At 33.7% G+C, this 20,298-nt stretch overlaps 1 protein-coding gene and 1 long non-coding RNA gene across 6 annotated transcripts in view; one reads left to right on the forward strand and one right to left on the reverse strand.

The window, feature by feature from the left end:
• The window catches only part of CSMD1 (CUB and Sushi multiple domains 1), a 1,127,710-nt gene that overhangs the window by 168,370 nt on the left and 939,042 nt on the right, over positions 1–20,298 (reverse strand). For all 5 annotated transcript variants that reach the window (XM_027690129.1, XM_027690128.1, XM_027690127.1 and 2 more), the window contains 8 exons: positions 19,334–19,472; positions 16,391–16,578; positions 14,315–14,509; positions 12,322–12,438; positions 10,802–10,915; positions 8,803–8,898; positions 1,307–1,510; positions 61–185 (listed from right to left, as the gene is read on the reverse strand). In XM_027690129.1, the coding sequence (XP_027545930.1) occupies positions 61–185; positions 1,307–1,510; positions 8,803–8,898; positions 10,802–10,915; positions 12,322–12,438; positions 14,315–14,509; positions 16,391–16,578; positions 19,334–19,472 (1,178 nt within the window). The remainder of the gene's footprint in view (positions 1–60; positions 186–1,306; positions 1,511–8,802; positions 8,899–10,801; positions 10,916–12,321; positions 12,439–14,314; positions 14,510–16,390; positions 16,579–19,333; positions 19,473–20,298) is intronic.
• LOC113970824 lies at positions 13,626–16,456 on the forward strand. Its single transcript, XR_003535346.1, has 3 exons — positions 13,626–13,700; positions 15,548–15,657; positions 16,372–16,456. It is a non-coding gene; the product is annotated as an uncharacterized LOC113970824 (long non-coding RNA).

Consider the following 20,298-nt stretch of genomic DNA (forward strand, 5'->3'; position numbering starts at 1 on the left):
TCTAGAGAAATAAACAAACAAAGTACTTAATATTCTATGCTTGACAGAATACAGACTTGCCTGAATACCTGATCCCTCAGTCACTATGATTTTCCACACACAATTCAAGCTGTTACCATAAGGTTCAGGGTAACCTGGTGAAAGAATAGTACCTCTGCGCTCAGTAAAATTCCCACTGCATGGCACTGAAAGAAAGTATTATCGCAAATTATTACACAAACCACTATAGAGAACAGAAGAGTAATAATAATTTTACTAAGATCATTATAATAATTAGCTTTTGTGGCATAAACACATAGACATGAAGTAATCATCTGAACTTAGGAAGCTTGTTATCTAAAATCTATGAATTATATCAAGGATAATATACAACCTGCATTAATAAAAAATTCAGAAATTAACTTCAATTTGAACATGTGCAGTCTAGAACAAACCAGCATTACAGCCTAATCATGTCTTACCTGACAGTAACAACAAACTGTAAAGACATAACGTTAAACACAATCATGATTGACAGAAATTTTGCTAACTTACCCACAGCTTAAGATAGTTCCAGTATTGGATCTAGCTGGGAAAGCAGTGTAGTACATTAAATATTTTTACTGATATACACTTGCTTCTCTAAGGTTCAAGAAAACAGAACAAAACTAAACAAACAAAACCCCCACCAGAAAACAGAGAAAATAGGACACCTACATCTATTTTTAGAACACTCTAATTAATTATAAAGTACATTCCTATTAATAGCAATGACTTTTGGATATAAATCCAAGAAGGGAGAAAATAAAACTTCAATGTTTACCAAAAAAAAAAAAAAATGGAAGTGCTAAACATTATTGCAGTGCAGGTCTACTGACATACTGAAGAAAATTAGCTACACTTAACAATGCTGTCATTATTCAACATACACTATGCTTTTGCTTAAAAAAGAACTCATCATCTTATGCATGATAGAAATACACAGTAAGTACTGTGTAATAAAACAGGTAAAGACACTTATGGAGAATAATATTCTGTCCTATATTTCAAGCTGTAGATAAGTCATGAAAATAATGAATGTTTAAGAAAATGTGCAACACACTTGTTCATAAAATCTAAGTCATTATATGAAACACTATATTGTCTGCTAGCCAGCTGGTAGTCAATTACTTCTTGATATGGAAAACTGCTCTTTTAAATTGGGCATGACTGATATTAATCGAAGGAGAGGGAATATATGTGTTAAACACTATTTTCTCAAACAGTTCCTGAACCCTAATTCAGAGACATGTGTGACAGAACAGACGACTTAAATGTAATTGCTTACCTACACAGCTTGGCACTGTGTCATTCCACTGAGCCAAGGCATTAGGTACGGACTGACATCGGATAGCTTTTGAGCCTTGTAGTAGATAACCAGGACTACACTCAAATCGAACAACAGAGCCTGCTGAAAACTCAGAGCCGATCCTCCTTCCATACCTAGGCTCTGGAACTGAGCTACACTGTGTATCACTTGTGCGTGGAACAGCTGCATAAAGTGAGAAAAAAATCAAAATAAAAGCCATGAATACAAGTGACAGTTTTAGTAAATAAATAAATAAAATAAATAAATAAATAAATGAATAAAGCAATAAAAAGCGTATTGTTTCTTGTAGGACAGAGCTTAATTAATTTTACTTGCTTTGCTCCTCTTCTCTGAAAGAATGGCCTTATGCTTTTGGAATGTAGTTTTGGGCTGGGACTGTGTACAATCATATGAGTGCCATGGCAGGTTGGAGAGCTTTTCACGCATGTCTTTAGGCATGAGAAGATCAGTGGGTGTTTCTGTGGCCATCTTTAATGACAGGATACTATATCTACCACCTACTTCACTTAATAAATGTGGGGGCTTTGCCTTCTCACTAGAAGCCAAGAAAAATATTATGGTGTAGGTAATCAGATATAAAGACAGTGAAATATCTTACAAATATTTGATTCCTCATATTGGAGAATACAAAGTGATAACAATACACCCTCCAGGCTATGTCCATGTTTCCTGTTGACAACAATTATTTTTACCAATAGTTTCTGGGAATTCATAAACCTGGTATGATACAAGAACAGCTAAAAGACTGTAAGCAACATATAAAGAGTAAAATAATAACATTTATTAGAGGCCCATGGGCTTGTTTTCCCTTTGGTTTTGTTATTTATAACCACTTCTTTATAAAAAGCATTTTTATACCTACTGATTCTTGGTATTGTGCATGTTGTTTGTGTATCAAACTTGTTCTTACTACATTTCATTTTGCAGTTAGGTTGTAAATGCCAATTTAAAAAAAAATATATAAAATTTAAATAGAAAATTATAGAAGTGCAATTTGTGTGCAATATCATCTATGTTTTACAGTATAACAAAATAAACACGCATTAAAGTAATCTAATTAAGTATAAGAAATTTTTCTATATGAGTGGCATGATCAAAGACTTTGCTTGATCAGCCTGGTTTCTTCAAGAATTACTTTAGAGCATCACTGAGCATTCTTTGGATTTTTAGACCAGTTCTAACTAGTTATACTGCTCAAGTAACACCATAAAAATTGCTTGCCATTTAGTTCTTAAGCAAGAAAGACACAGAATGGCACAGAAGAAAAAACAAAAAGGGAGGTGGGTGTTACATTTTATTCCAGGCAAATTTTTAGACATGATGCTTCAGGCTTACTAGTGTAAACAGAATCACAGTTAGTTTTATGTTATAGCATTATGTTTAAATTCCTTTGCTGGCCTGTAACAGTGAAGAGCGATATTTCCATCTGTTCATGTGCACACCTGCACACCCCCACCCCCCTCCTTGTTCAGCTACCCTGCTCACTAAGTGAAAGACAAGGTATATGGAGCCTATATAAACTTATTTTCATACTGATAGCTTTATGCTTTTCTTATGTCTTATACTGTAATTTGCTCTATTAAGAATCATAATTATCTAACTTTTAAGCATTGGTAAATGCCCTAACAGTTAACATTTGTTGATGAGTTGGATACAGAACACTAACTGAAATCAATCCTATCTTAAATCTAGCATTAAATATGCAACACATTTTAGAAGAACATTGAGAGCTCTCATTTATTATTACATTATGTTCTACCAGTTTCCTGCATTGCTACCAAACATAACAGTTAAGTTTATGCAAGTATTACTGAATGAAGAGAAAAACTTTTTCAAAGAATATTTAAAAATAATCGATACTACCAATAACAGTAAAATACACACTCTTTGTTATGTAACTCATTATGCAATGATATGATTTGTCCCACAATGTCATACAGATACAGTAACATATATTTTCTTCTAAATCAGGATGTTAGATGGTTGCAGAAGATTTTAACCTTGAAAGCTTAAGAAAGTTATAAAATGTATCCAGGACTGAAGGTCAGAGGTACACAGTAGGGCAAAACAAAAGCAAATACACTTTTTTTTTTTTATGTTTAAACACTACACAATTTAAACAAACCACTTACCTTTCAGAAAATTTAATATACTTGCCTTTGTTCAAATAAATAGGATTTTAGGGCCTCATTATCACACAGATACTCTGTGAAACATATTTATGCATACAGTTCTGACCATGGCAGGAAACTGCCCTGCAATTGCAGAAGGATAATGAAGAAACCATATTTCAGGGATTTCACACAGTCACAGTTCTTCCTGATCATAACCTGCAGACCAGATGCAGTCTGCCAGGTCAGTTCAGCTGACCCAGACTGCTCTCTTTTTTGTTCTTTTTTATTAGGATTAATAGCATTTTCTCTACCAAAGTATCTTCTGTACAAGCACCATTTTACTCAAACCTTTTTTTTTTTATTTTATTGTATAATGACTTTACAATGGACTAGGTAATGATGGCTGCTCACACATCCAACCATGTGACTGTCATATGCCTAGAACTACAGTTTCTGCCACATGATTAGGCATTAATCCATCCCTTGGTCAGGACTACTTGCTCAAATGGGAGTTTTGGTAATGAGATAAATCGTTCACAATCGTGACAGCAAAAGGTACAATACATTGTTGTGGACAAACCAGTCTTAATTCAGGGAATTTATACTTAATTCTGCTTAATTTAATTTACTACTAATTTACACAAACTTCTGCTCACTGATCCAGGATTTAAGATGAAAGAGGATACAAACAGTTAAACAACTTAAGTAAACAGTTTTACTTCATTCTCACCAGACTCAACTTCAAACACCTATCCATCCCCTTTCTTTGTCTCAACTTTCTTGTGCCCATCTTTGTTCTGCCAGTGATGTGAGAGGCAGCGCAGGAGGTGGGGTCATGCACTCTCTTTTTGTTTAAATTTTCCTTTTTTTTTTGCTTTGATGTACTTAAGTGTTTTACTCATTTTTGTCCTGCTTTTTGTTTCTTCAAGTTTTCACATCACTCTGAGTGTTCTTGCTCCGCTGTGGGTCAACAATGTGCTACAGTTGCTCAAAGATCATAGAATCGTAGAACCAGCCAGGTTGGAAGGGACCTCTGAGATCAAGTCCAACTCTTGATCCACTACTGCCGTGGTTACTAGACCATGGCATTAAGTGCCACGTCCACTCTCATCTTAAAATCCTCCAGGGACAGAGAATCCACCACTTCCCTTGGTAGCCCATTCCAGTGCCTGATTACCCTCTCTGTAAAGAATTTCTTTATAATATCTAAGCTAAACCTCCCCTGGCAGAGGGACATTCCCTGCTGCAGAACAGGACTTTCACAGGCTGCCAACCCCTCTGAGGTGTTCTCACTCCAGCAGGGGTTATACATAGGCCACAGTCCCTTTAGAAATCCTAGCCTTTTGGCATGGAGGGTCTCTTTCCAAGAGTTATCTCCAACAAGCCCTCCAGCAGTGTCTCTAGCAGCACGTACCCAGAAGCATCTCTGCCCCAAAGCAGTTGTCACTCTCAGATATTTTTGAGAACAGACACCACATGCTCCTATGACTAGTGGAAGCTTTGGCATGTGAGAACTTCTTTATACCAGCTTCAGAGGAAGCTGTTTGTGAGTGGCATATGGTACTCTATGACCTCCTCCCACACAGGTCACCACCTCAGCCCACTGCTAGTTAAACTTTTACCCTTACACATGCCTAAAGCTTACTTGTCTTACGTAAGAGGCTACATGACCTGACTGAAAATTTCAGCATCACTTCTGGAGTATTTTTCATTTGTTGTGTGGAAGAAACTCTTGCTTGGCCTTTTATGGGAATACTACCTTTCTTTAGGTATTTTTTCACCAAATTTCTCAAAAGGAAGTAAGCTATGGAAGAAAATCTCATCATTTTTAGTAATCACATCTGGAAATTTGCATACATGCACCAAATAGGTTTTTTTGTTTAACTAGAATTTTCAGCACCTCTCAACAAAGGATATTTGATCATCTGGTTTCATTATAATATTGCCTTGTGAAAGTTATTTTCCTGTGAGCAAGCTCTCTCAGACAGGAGAAAAAATATTGGGACAGTTCAGTAGTACTCTTAAATGAGTTCACATAGCAGAAGTACTGTTATGTGCTTGCTTTTCAGACTAAAAGGTACTATTTTACTGAGATCAGCCATGAATATCCATGGCTAGGGTTGTGTCAGATTATTCTATTGTCAGCAAGAAACACTCAATGCAATGTTAAAATTGATATTTAATTCAGTTTTTCATGGGTTTTACTAATACTGTGTTAATAGTTACAGTGAGATAAGAGATGCTAAGATGCACGATCACTATAACAGGTACTCTTTTTGTTATTGTTTTCTCCTGGTTTAAAAAGAACTGCCTTAAGAATACACGTAATGGAAGCTAACAACAAAGTGAGGTAGTTCCATACTGTTTAAAATGGGATTTAGATTTAAATAGTACATGGCAAAATGTAGCACAGTTTCAAACATCTATAAAAAGTTCGGAAAATGTGTGTTCCTCTTAAAGGTGACACAGCTGACAGTTCAGCTGAAATGCCTCTCACCAGTAGATTATTTTAGTTGGAAGAGACCTACAACAATCATTTAGTCCAACTGCTTTTCCAATTCAGGACTTACTAGGTCATGATATTAACATATTTTTAAGGGCATGTTTCAAATGTCTCTTGAACACTGACAGGCTTGGGGCATCAACCACCTCTCTAGGATGTCTGCTTTAAAGTAGGACATAATGTGTCATAGTAACACATATGTAGAATAATACTAACAGTCTTAGTTCTGCTCTCAAATATAACAGACAGTGTGTGGCTAAGTATTTTATTCTTGTCACAGATTAGATCACCTTAATTGTGTCATATTCCTCCTATATAATTGTTCCTCTTTGTCTTTATCACACAATCCTTCCTGATCCTAGTATGGTAACTTTCTTAATAATCCTCTGTAAAATCTCATTTGATCTCATAAATTAGTTCATGCATTTGTATGGTAGAGCAAGAAGAAGAAAACAAGTATTAAAACCCCATAAATTTTTGTATGGCTGAGACTGCAGCAGTACAGAGTTCTCTCCCTAAATAGCAAAGTAATGACCTTCCTACCATACAAAAATATAAGCTCTTGTTTCTTAGGTGATATCTTAGCTTTCTTATGTTAGGAAGACCAACATAAGAAAACCTGAAAAAATATAATTCCCATTCTTCTTAAACATGATTGTTCCTAGCATGCATCAACATATCTGACCCTAATAGTTTGAAAGACTGGATATTCATTCAGTCTGATATTACAGATAGTCTTTACCTATTGTATGAAACACAAGGAAATGTGATGATCTGAGAAAAAGAAATGAGGGCATAGATGACATACCCAGCTAAAAAGAATTTTTTGATAAAGTGGCATTACAAAAGCCATTAAATCTGAATCAAAAGCTACAAACCTTATCTGTTGCTTGCTGAAACCAGAATGTGAAATAATGCAAGCAATAACTTTTTTCCCCTCTAGCCTTTATTTTAGCTTTTGCCTATAGTGTTGGCAACCCAGACTTCTCAAGCTGTATCACATAGGCATTCCATTTTCTACAGTAATTATCTTTTAGTAAATGTTTCATACTGCTGTGAAACAAAATTGAAATCAGCCCAGTGGAAAAGTGAACAGCGAAGAAGGTCAACCTGGAATAGAGGGCAATAAATAAAATGATTGACTTTGCAGACCAGATTACTGTGTTCAGTGTGAGAGTGGATGTCATTCTCTGGAGTATTTAAAAGGCTATCAAGCAGGTGGTCATTGGAAGTATGATCACATGCTTCAAAAGAAGAGAGAAAAAATCTCAAAATGATAGAGGTTGTTAAATGCCACTAACTCATTAACCGATATATGTGTATATATATATATATTTTAAATATATTAAAATCCCTCTATATTCAAATAGCTTCGTGATTCTCCTGAGACAAATAAAGTGACTTTTTCTAACTCATTTTCTTCTCGTTTGTTAAAATCTATTTGTTACAGTTACCAAAACCACAAATTAATTAAATGAGGCATAGCATTGTCCTCACCTGGAGACTTCCAGTTGAACAGTAATCTGTATGTGTGTATATATACATATACAACTAATAGAATTGTGAGTTTGTATCACTATGAACTCTCATAAAGCAGCAAAAAATAACACTTTAGGCATATGACAATCAAATAGACTTAGACAGAAAGATGTCATTCATATGCAAATGGATTAGAACTGAATGCTGAAAGCTCTTTTATATTTCCAGAAGTTTATATTCCCCGTCTTTTATGATTATTTTTCCATGACAAATTTTAATGCATGTGATGCTTTTGATGTGTAAAAAGGGCAGGTAATGATATCTTGAGGTATATCTAAAATAGAGTGTGCAGTCATGGTGATATCTTTCTATAAACACAGAAGTAAGAAGGTTTAAAAAACAGTCCAATAAGCTCCTTCCAACAGTGGAAATATTCTTGAGGTGAGGCAGTTCTTTCCATTTATTCGCTGTGTCAAAATACAACTGTGCTCCAATGTTAAAAAAAAAAAATCAAAAATTAAAAAGGAAACTAGGAATCTTGATAATGTTATTTAAAACTACCCAAAACTAATTTTACACTTCAATTTAGTAAAGCTGAAAAACTAGTACACAATAAACCACAATGCTCGATGAGTGTCTCATTAGGCTTATTGGATATGTGTGCAATACATCTAGTGAACTGCCCAGAAGTCCCTTTGGGACTGCATTTGTTGCCTGTACAGGCAATGAATCTGTAAGTAGCGGTCCAGGTGTCACCAGGCTGCATTCTCCAAGACACATGGATCAGCTTAGTGTATTAAGCCGCCCAGCAGCATACTAACAGACTTGGTCATGCTGTCTCTTTCTTGCATTCCAGCTGCAGTGTGCAGGCATGCATATAATATCTCCTCATGTTCAGTTGGGTCAGAAACAGACCAGTAAGTCTTCCATCCACCCTTCAATATTGAAACGGCCTAATGGTCTCTGCCATAGCAATTTTCTCCCCAAGCTCTCAAGAAGACAGAATTCCTTGGCAGCCTGAAAAAAACTCTTGAAAAATCAACTGGGAGCACTGAGAAAGACTGATACAGTTAAGGAAACTCCCAAAAATCTTGAACTCACTCAGCAGTAAGGGAGCAACAGATCACAGACTACTGAGAAAGGCTGGATATATTCGAGTCCATGGGGCCAGATAGGGTTCAATGCAGACAACTGCCCTTATGAAGCCAGTCCACCATCAGGAGAAGTCCCTGTTTGCTGGAAAAAGGTTAAGACTACTCTCATATTTAAAGCAATACATTAAGACCTATGAAGAATTAAAGATAATACACTTCACGAAACTGGCACCAGGGTCTTGCAGCAAAAGCAGACACGTTTACCTTGGTAAACAAAGTGAAACCCTCTGGCTGATGCCCCACTCTTAGCACTGAATCGCAGAAGAATTTGATTAGATGTAGCCAAAGGCAATGTCTCTCCTACAAATGGAAACAGAAAATAAATTAAATACGCAAAACAGAAACAAGACTCACAGCTCTTTGGTATGGAATCAAATATACTGTTAAAATACATAGTCTTATGTTTTCCTCTATAGTTTAAGAAAATATAAATAACACTGTACAAAATTAAATTTGCCATTGGAGGCTTGAAAACTTTTGTCAAAATAAAAAGACTCCCTGACTGAACAACATAAACCTTCTGACATTTACTGCAGCTGTTGGGACTACAGCTCAAATAAACTACTTGACTTGAGAACCCTACTGCCACTTGGGGTCAAAATCATTAGAAGAATTTTTAGTTAACTCTTTTCTGTGACTGAAAGCTTTACTTTGCCTTGAAAAACACATTAAACAATTAAAAGTATTTGAAAAATGCCACAGGGATCTTCATGGGATGTTTATCATTTTAAGACTAAAACTGAAATGCGAGAGAGCAAATCCACGACTTGTTTTATGTAGTGGCTTCAATAAAATATATGATCACACATGAACTATGTTATATTATTAACTTTCTTATAGCTTTGCAAATTTTACTTCTGACTTGAGGATTAATAAAGATGTTTAATATACTTGATCTCCTTTCCTGACAGATCTATCAGGAGTCATGACAAGAGTTCAGTAAAGAAACACTGCAGACAAAAGTGCAGTACTTCTACACTGCAAGAATTCCACTCCATATGACTACTGTTTTTATTCTTGCTGGACTGTATCAACCCATATTTTAGGAAATTCTACTGAAATTAATGATAATGCACTAATTTAAAATATATTACTAGGTAAATAGGATTTATAATTCTTTCACTTTGTTTAGTTCTATATTATTGCAACTAGTAATTCCACACAACAGAATTCTGCCCTAGATCATTGTAAATCAGATACGTCACTAGGAATAAATAAAAATCACAAGTGTAAGTTCTTTTCAAATATTTTCAAATGTCTTCTGTGAAAACAAACATTAGCTTCAACCTATATAAAAGTTTGATGCAGTAAAATTTGGTGCTTGGATGATTTTTCTCTGAAACTTAAAAAGTTAAATTTGTGTTGCTGCTGAAATTTTGCCAGTAGTTAAACAAATCTTAAAATTTGTTTGTGAACTCTTCTTATGACAGAAATAGCTAGGATTCACCAGAGGAAAATATTGAGTTGAGTTTTTCAAATAATAATATATTTTCTATAAATCAAATAGATATATTACATTCTTTTCAAATGAAGTATGTCCAGTTATTCAAAGTTAAAACCAAGAAGCCATGAAAAGCCCTGGATTGCAAAAATCTTAAACTCACATATAAAATTTCCTAAATACTAAGACTGTATGACAAAACATTCGTAGCTGCAGAAATATATTTATATATTATTCCCTGGAGATGAACACAGTCATTATATATATGCATACATTGGAAATTCTGACCATGCTGAAATTCATATAAGCTTAATTATGATTTCATAAGGTAACCTTTTTGCTATAGTTACCTGAATGCAACAGCTGACCTGCTTTTAGTCTAGGTGCATGTTTGCATACAGATAGTTGCATTTTGTAGATACAAGTAATTTGTGTTTAAATCGGCCATTCAGAATATGTAGATGTATAATTCAAAAAGTTTAGAGGCAGAGAAGATAATTATACCATCCAGTCTGCCCTCTTACATAGAATTCTGAGAATTTAATTCAATTATTTCTACACTTACCCCAGTAATCAATTCTTGCCTAAACCATATGTTCCAGAATAAATTCTTGATTCAAAGATTTAGAAGGGTGTTCCATTTCCCTTGGCATCCTGTTCCAATGACTATTTCCAAATGAAATTCATAACACTGTCTTGATTTATTTTCTTTTCATGCTGAGCTGTGTAAGAAATGTGTACTCCTTTTACATTATTAATTACCTGAGTGAGATCCAGACAGTGAACTAAGAAGTCTAGCCTGAGAGTTTTCTCCATCAAATAATTCTGCCACATCATTCAAAGCTGTCTGAAAATAGGCAAATTGTCCAAATACAACTGCACTCAGGAAAAAAAAAAAAGAGAGAACAAAAATAAAAAGAGAGAAGATAAAAGAACTTAGTCTTTAAAAACAAATTTAAGGACATATTTTTGCTTGTCTTAGTTACCAGTGAATTTCTGCATGATTCTTTCTAATTTACTTTATTTTGTATGGTGATAAAACAGTCACATTAAACTTATGTAATAAGAATACTATTTGCTTTTCATTATTTTACTAAATCATACTTTCCTCAAAACTATGATGTCCATTCAAACAAACTTTATTCCTTATTGCCTAGGTACCTATGAGAATAAGGAAACAGAATATCTAAAAAGAAAAGTTTTTGCCAAAATGACATTACCAACCTTAGCAACTATTAAGCAGCATTTATTATCACATATGATTAGTCACTTTTCTGGTTTTAATGCAAGATTTTTTAAACTTACTTATTTGTCAATTTTTTAAACTTTGCATTAGTACATATTTGATCAGCAAGTTATAAAAGCTGATCAAATACTAAAAATACCAATGTGTTACCAGCTTTGTCATACTGCTACACTTAATTTGCACTTCAACTGTACATAATTAAAAGTGTATTAATAATTTGTTTAATTATACAACATGTGTAATCAGTAAATATCAAATGGTTCACTGAATTCAAATATCATATAGCAATTGAAACATGAAGCAGTAACCCAGTAAAACCAAGTCAATGAAAATATTACTTTGTCACTCTAGCCACCAGTATTTTTTTTACATCTGAGACCTTACAGGTTTTATTGCATATAGAAGGTATCAAATGCATTTAATTGTTGTGAATTCATTCTTTTGGTAAGCAAGTAGTAAAATGGATCGATCTTATTGTTATTTGTGTGGATATGAATTAGGAGAAACCTGCTTTTCATAAAACCACACCCTACATACAATTGCACAAGTTTTAGAGATTTTGTCCAAGTATTTTGACATGTTGAAATAATCAGTTTTGTGATTTCTCACAAACATTTCTGGTAGTTTTGTGTAAAATTGCTTCCATGCCCTCCACTGTACCTCTTAAATGTGATTCTACTCATCTTGCCCTTGTTAAAACATGAAAAACAAAAAGCTAAAATATAAAAGCTTGAGGTTTGACACCTGATTTTACTTCGCAGGAAGCTTGAATGCATGATGATGAATAATGTAAGCAATGAAGGTATTCAGAATACACTTGGATAGCAGACAGAGATGGCTTAGCTGAAATCCATTGATTTCTCTAGGGAGAAGTAAAAGGTCAAAACCCTAGAATCAATTTCCATGTCAGGCCTATATTTATTTCTTATAAATAATTGGCAATATATTGAAAATCTAAGATCATTATTACAAATAAAGGACACATGAACAGTAGAACAATGATAATGATTGATAAATCAATAGAAGAAATTCTTACCAAATTCTTTAGGGACAGTAATCGAATAATGGCAAGTCTGTCCAGCTGTGTAATTATGAGGATAGTTTGGTGACAAAACAACTCCCTCTGATCCAGTATACTGCCCTCCACAAGGTGCTAGAAAAAACAGAAAGAAACATGTTATATTAATTAGATTGCCTGTATTAGTTAAGTCCAAAAAACAAAAAAAAGCTAAAGATTAAAAAGTGACAGTTTACTGGTTTTGGGTTTATTTGGTTTTCCTGTACTGAAATACATAATAGTTCTTTCTCAGGATATAATTATTAATATAATTTATTTAAGACTAGAATACATGGGAGTTTTACTTGACTACAAGTATTCACATTGGACTGGAAGTATAAATTATTTAATTCAAAAAACACAGAATTTACCTGGGATTTTTATTTTAATATCTTTCTATATCTATCCATGTTAAAAAAAGCTCAGGAAAAAATATAGTACTACATAAATAAATGGCACAATACAATTATCTTGTGTCTCAGAGGAATACATAGATACACTGACAGTACCCTGTACAGAATGCCAAGGATTCTACTTATTGAATGTGTGTTTGAATTTCCTTGTTTTTCATAGCTTCCTAGATGATTATGAAAAAAGCACATAGATTATATGTATAAAAAAATCTTCAGCTTCATATGTATATAAAAAAAGAACAGAAAGATTAAGAGAAAGAGAAACTTTTTATAGCTACAGAATTAGCAAGGAAAATGTCATTCTACTATAAGGAACAAAGTAAATCAACATTACCCTACTGTGGGCTTCTTACATATAGCAGATTATAATTTAACAACTGCCTGGAAAGTAGCTCTGAGAAGGATCTGTGGCCCAGGTGGACAACGAGGTCATTGATCTGGGTCTATGCAAGTACCCTGTTACCAGCTCCTGGCTCTGCTGACTTGGCTTGTGTTGTGGAACTGTGCCTAGTGAGTGAGGGCATAGCATGTGCTTTGGACATCCTCAGCTCCCAGCCCTGGTGGAGCAGGGAGCTCCAAACCCTGCTCTTTCTGCTCCCTGACAGGTCTTTAAAATCACACTTGAAATATCTCTGCAAGTTGAACTTCCTTATACAGGCAGCAATTAATATTACAAATCCACATCTTCTCTTAGCTGCTTGTATGAATTATTCAAAAATCCAATGTAATGATAGAAGATAACAAGTTTGATCTGTCAGTAGGTGGAATAGGATTATGTGGCTGAGGTGAAATTCAAATATCACACGGAATCAGTTTATGACATGAATTTAAAATCTTCGTATTTCCTTCTCTTCTTGCTTTGAGGATACCAGAAACCAAGCCACGAAGTCTATCTTCTATTTACCAGATGAAATTCTCAAGTCATGAACATTTCACTGGAATGAAGTGTGTCACTTAATTTAAAACAAGTTCCAAAGTTATGGAGTTGTAGAAATGTTTCCTTCTAAATTGTCTTTTCCTATAATTAAAAACCTAAAACTTTGCAGGAGGTAATTTTTCAACATAAATAAATCAGTACTGTATGGTAATTAACTGATATATGTAATTTCCTTTTGATTCGTTAAAATTGTTACATATATATATATATATATATATATATACAACACAAATGCTGAAACACGGGATAGAGGATAAATTAGATAGCCATAGCTCTGAGATGTCATTTTAATTTTCTGCCTCAGTAACTATAATTCTTATTCCAAGGTGACAATTCATGCAGTCTTGAGATGTCTGTGATATCTATTCTAAATAATACTGTGTGTCTAAAGAAACTTACATATTACATTGCAGTCAGCATATGAACATCTGTTGATTCCAGAGTTTAAAGATATTTTTAAATACTTGACTAAACTATAGTCCAACATTCATCATAATTCTTATTTTTTGACCTCAGGTTTTTTAAACAAGCTATATATGTAGAAACAGTCTAAACAGCCTCGGGGTCTGAGAAATTGAATTCACTGAGGGGACAAGGGAAATGGTAAGAAAACAATACATACCATTACAAGATGGCAATGCTCTGTTCCATGCTGGCTTTCCATCTGCACCAATTACACACGTTATAGTTGAAGGATCAATAATCTTATATCCAGAATCACACTGATAAGTAATAGTTGAACCAAGCTTAAAGTCTGCTCCAATTCTTGTCCCATTCATGATGTTTCCAGGATCAAAACAAGCTTCCCGTGGCTTTTCTGTTAAAATGAATTACAGTAAATCTAGATACACTTTCAATTTAAATTACAAAAAAAAAAAAAAAAAACAAAAGGAACAATTATCCATTTTTTTTCGTCAGTTTAAATTTTTAAACAGCTTATTAATGTATTATTCGTGTTTCTGTATGGTTATTACAAGATCATGGATGTTTTCATAAACTTGGTTATCTGGTCAAGGAAATGATAATGAGAGGATCTAAACAACAACATTTTCTTCCCACTGTTTGTTAGTGGAACTCTCCGAAAGCTGAATGACTCCAATAAAGTTTAGTATTGTAGAAGAAAAATGGTCACTTTTGGAATTCACCACTTCTATACGCACATTGGTGACAAAAGAAAGACTAGGGAAAATGTGGGTCCTCTTCAGAAAGAAATGGGTCCCCCTGGTTACCCAGGACATGAAGAAGGCAACAAGGGCATGTAGAGATAGGACAAGGGGAATGGCTTCAAACTGAAAGAAAGGTTTAGATTAGAATAAGGAAGTAATCCTTCAGCATAAGGTAGTAAGGCACTGGAACAGATTGCCCACAGAAGTTTTGGATGTCTCCTCACTGGAAGTGAGATCAGGTTGGATGGGGCTTTGAGCTACCTGGTCTAGTGGAAGGTGTCCCTTCCCATGGCAAGGGGGTTTGAACTAGATGATCTTTAAGTACCTTCCAACCCAACCATTCAATCATTTTAAAAATTCTATATAAAATATTGAATAATGTACTCAAGAAAAATATATAATTATTAGGCACAAACACACAGTCCATTGAGTACAATATTTTTTTTAATATAGTTTTCTGTTCTTATATCTTTTATTTAATTATAATTTCCTTTGACTTTCAGTTGCATAAAGCCACACATATGCTGAGAACAAAAAATAGACATACAGTGAGAATGTGTATGCACATTTTCAGTGGGCATCTTTATGTCTTTGTCTCCTGCTTAACTTTCCACTCTCTTTCCTTGTAGGTCTTACAGACTTCCTGGAACAAATAGTTTTCCCATTTTTTTGATATTTTGTTTTGACAGGAACAGTCTAAGACTTCATCTATGGCAATATGACAATTACTTTGTGAAAAAGAACCATGACAACATGGAGAATAATGCACGATGGTGGACAACTGATGAAGACTAAATATGTAAATGATTTTATAGTTTTTTTTCACTCCCTTCTCTTTTATAGGTCTATTATTTTATATTCCTTAGATCTTTTTGCTCCTTCATTTCTAACATTTACATTAATATTGCTTGCTTCCATTGTCAAGAATAAGAAGCTGAGGCAGCACCTTTGCTGCTGAAAAACAGTTTGATAAATCTCAGCAAAGATTATAATCAAGCCAGGGACAATATCTGTGATCAGAAAAAAACTGGTATTTTCAATGAGTGTCTGGCTTTAATAAATAAGCAGCGTAACCCAATCTCTGCCTAGTAATAGACACCCCCCCCAAAAAATGCAAATACTGTCCAGTAGTATTTACTCAAAAATGTATTTGCAAATTCAAAAAAAAGTGGGAAGGAAAGTGTATTGGTATGTATTGACAAGAAAAAAGCAGTCAGGTAGTCTACTTGAGTAAGACAATTCCATTATTCTAAAACTATTTTCCAAATGTTACTTTTGATATACATCTTCTACCTATTTTTGTTTTCTGGAAGACGAAAACATGCATAAGTGACGTGAAAGAGATTTTATGAAATATGATTTCTGTTTTCCTTCATATATTAACAGAAGATTTTTAAAACTTACATCAATATATCAAGGTATTTGGTAGTTCTGTGTGAGTACATATAGAAGTAAACAGATTTGAGTCTCAATAAATACTAAATAACATTCCTTTCTGTTCATATTTTCATAGCTTATGATGAGAACAGTACCTTTATAGTCAATGGCAAATCCTGACATTCCAACAGAAGCATCACTGCGAAAAGCCAGAAACAGACTGTTACCACTGCTCTCTATTCTTTCAGGAGCATGCGAGCCTTGAAAACTGCCAATTAGAGGACTGTTGGAATCTTCTCCTTCATAAATATGTAGAAAATCATAACTGGGTTCCATATTGAAACTGAAAATAAAGGGAAAAGAGAGTTAAGTCTTCATTTCTTTTTAATGAGTTAAACATTACTATGACTATGGCTGCCAGTCTTCTGCCTGACACATTTTCTTCTACAGAAATAAATGTCTTTTTAAATATGATTCACAGTAAAAATTTACTAACTTTCAGTGCAGTTCTTTTTACCACTGATTGGAACACGTTCAACTTCCCAAAATCCATCATGCATATCCTCCTACCTATCTTAAACACTTAAGATAACAGAATCACCTGCTTCAGAGAGGTTGCCTCTTGCCAGTGTTCAGAGGAATGATTCGGGCAACTAGCTTAAATTAAAAGTCCATCTTTTAGCAGGCTAAACTGGATGATATTAAATCCCTTCATTACAAACATAAGTTGACCATTTTAGAAACAAGATCCAGGAACTTGCATTTGTTCTTACCCAAATTATACCAGACAATTATGATAAATTAATGTGAATTAACATTATTCTCACTAAACCATCTATATTATGCTATATTTGATGACATCTACATGTTTTAAAAAATAATTACGAAGATAATATGAATGGAATGTCTTTCAGAGGATTGTAATTGAGATGAGTTCTGAGACAACATAAAGATCAACATCAGGCATTTATATGAGAAACATATACAGAGGTAGATAAAAGGATATATAAGGAATATTGAAGAAAACATAAGAAAAGTAAAACTACATTAAAAACAGGCAAGACAGGGACTCAGCCGGGTGAGTGGATTTTTGTCTTTCTATCTATCTTTGTAAAACAATATAAAAAAATTCTTTTTCCCAAGTGTGATGGTCAGCAGTTTTTCTTTCTATTACATCAATTAATACTGTTAGATGCAAACCTTTTCAAATTATGTAAGACAAAAGGAATAATATCTTTACCTAAGAAATCAGCAGAAAACATCTCTGTAACGTCAAACAGAAATGGCTTTATATAATGAATGATATTTTATGCCCTATTTTCAAGAGGTAAGAGAAGTCAGAAAAAAATTTTGAAAATTTTGCTAAGACAGATAATTTTTAGTTGAGAGTTAGAAGAATTGAAAGGAATAGAATCCTAAAGATCGAAACCAAGGCAAGGTAAATTGTATAGAGCAATGATTTTTAATCTTTCTGTAGCAAACACACATTTTACAAAGCATATTGCATTCTCAGTCCATATTCTCATCCTATGCAGACACTGCTGTCTCCTTAAAGCCAGTTCCTTGAGAATAGCACAGCGCTGAGGTGTAGCATATTGCCTAGGAATGAAAAAGTTTGGGTAAAATAAACAGAAAATGGTGTGTTAAGAAAGTAGATTTTGCAGATGTCAAAGAAATATTACTGCTCTTGGTCATCTGCCAAAGGTCTTGGGAGTCTGGGGAGGTCCCTGCTGTCTGGAAGCTGGCCAATGTTATTGTTATTTACAAGAAGAGTGTAAGAGAAGACCATGGGAACTGTTAATCTATCTAATTGCAGCTACTGGAAAGTGTGTGTATTACTGGGCTGCAATTATTCAGAAAATTTATTGGAAGTATAGCATAAACAGCAAATTTCATTATACTGCTCATATTTGTAGTCCTTAAAATAGAATTCACAAATCTGAATACTGTGTAACTGCAAGTTTCTTTCATCTTATTTGAAATGGAGTATTTGAGCTGAGTATTTAGGCAATCCACAGAAATATGCTGCTTACCACACCTATCATGTGACATCTTCAAGAGTGTAATTAGTGGAGAACTATTCTCATCCCTTAATTCTATTTGATCAAATACCTGAAGAACAGAATAATCATATTCCTTATTATATAATTTCAAATACCTTATTCTTTGCTTCTTTAATTTTGTGTCTATCAATAGTTTTCAGAAAACACACTGCAATCCAAAAATGAAAGAAACTGGATTATTTTGTTGTTTAGGTGTTGTTTTTTGGTTGATGTTTTGTTGTTTCGTTTTTGTTTCAAAGAAAAGGTGCAAATATTACACAGCAAAATTCTGAACATGCCACCATCTCTTTTTAAAAGAATCACAATTATCACCATTCCACTGAAGTCAACAGCAATGTTACCATTCTGAGTTTTAAAATCACAGTTAAGACAGAGTATCAGAAAATGAAAAAAATTTGCATTTGCATCCATAGATATAGCAAGCAAGGTGATTATATAGGACTGATTCAAATAGAAATGATAAACTGAACACATTAATATGACTATATCCCTGAACTTCAAATTTGTGGTAAAAATCTATGCAACACATATAGGTTGATTATGGAACACAGAGTAAATAAAACTCCTTTATAATTATGATACAATATTATCTCAATGTCTTTTATTTCTTGACTAAGTAGAACTTTATTTTTCCTGATCTATGCTCTTTGAGCAAAGTATATTTAGTCTGTATTTCTAAAAACCTTTAAGAATGACTTACAGATAGAGTTTCTGCTACAGCTTAAGTCTCTACTATTAGGAACGATAGCATAAATTTAGCATTTCTACAGATTGACATTCTTTTTCAAAGATTTTTATTTCATATGTCACAGAAAGTTTTATTCTTCAGGGATATATTTGATAGCAAAAGTATCATTTAACTATACTTTTTTATTTTACATTATTTGGAAACAATGATATAGCACATATTAGATGTATGCTCAAGAACTTAGCCAGAGAATATAATTAGAAGCTTTAAGAAATTATAAATAATGCCATTTTTAGATGTGACGTTTAAAAGTCTTTAAAACAGAGGCATTCATGGAGAAATGGTACCTTTTGAATATCAAGGCAATGACAAAGTCAGGGTTTACTTTTATTCTCCAGTCACATTCTTTCCCAGGAGGATAAGGTTGTGGATAGTTAGGTGATAAAATAACTCCTGCTGGGCCTGTCAGGTTTCCTCCACATGCAGCTGTCACAATGTAAAAAGAAGTATGGTCACATTAAATTCACAAGCACACATTAGCTGTTAAATAGGAGTAAAATACTTCTACATTTACCAAAACTAATAATATTTTTTAAAAACTCAGAGCTTTCCCACTTCCAGTTAGCAAAAATTTTGCTATTTTCCTTTTAAAAAAGTGATCTCTGTTTATATTCAAAAGCAAAGTAGGAAAAGTTATTTCAGAAGGAATAAAAATATGAAGTTAAATAGTATGTCATCCATATTTTTGCTATTACTTAATCCTGTCTCTTTCAAGCTGAAAATTTCTTATGTACTGGAAGTACTTTAAGAACTGGAAAAGCTCAATAGTACTGGAAAAGCTCAAGATCCAGTTTCTTTTGACCATGGATGTAGCTCAAAACAGTTTGATTCACTCAATAAAGATACTACCCAAATAAAAAATCAAATACATTTATTTAGTGACCACAAATTGAATGTGGCTTTTAAACAGATAAGGAATCCAACTCTCTGAGATAATAATCATGTAGAAGTCTAACAAAAAAGTACAGTAGTCAACACAGACTGCATCTACATTACCAAGTCAAGCAGACTCAGAGAAACACATTTACAGCACAAAACAGTTGGTATTAAGGATTTGGAACCTACATAAAACATTTTAAAGAATGTGGTGGGAAGTTTTCAGGTCATTTCACTTATAAATCAGCACACAGAAATAAGGACTTATGAAAATTTTAAAATTACATATAACGGCTTTACAGAACTCTTAAGGTTTCTACTATTGTCATGCCAACAGTAAAGATTACTTTAATCTTCTTTCCCCTTTGAAGTGAAC

The sequence above is a fragment of the Neopelma chrysocephalum genome, unplaced genomic scaffold (assembly GCF_003984885.1).
Source record: "Neopelma chrysocephalum unplaced genomic scaffold, ASM398488v2 Primary Assembly neopelma1_80b, whole genome shotgun sequence".
Classification (NCBI taxonomy): Eukaryota; Metazoa; Chordata; class Aves; order Passeriformes; family Pipridae; genus Neopelma; species Neopelma chrysocephalum.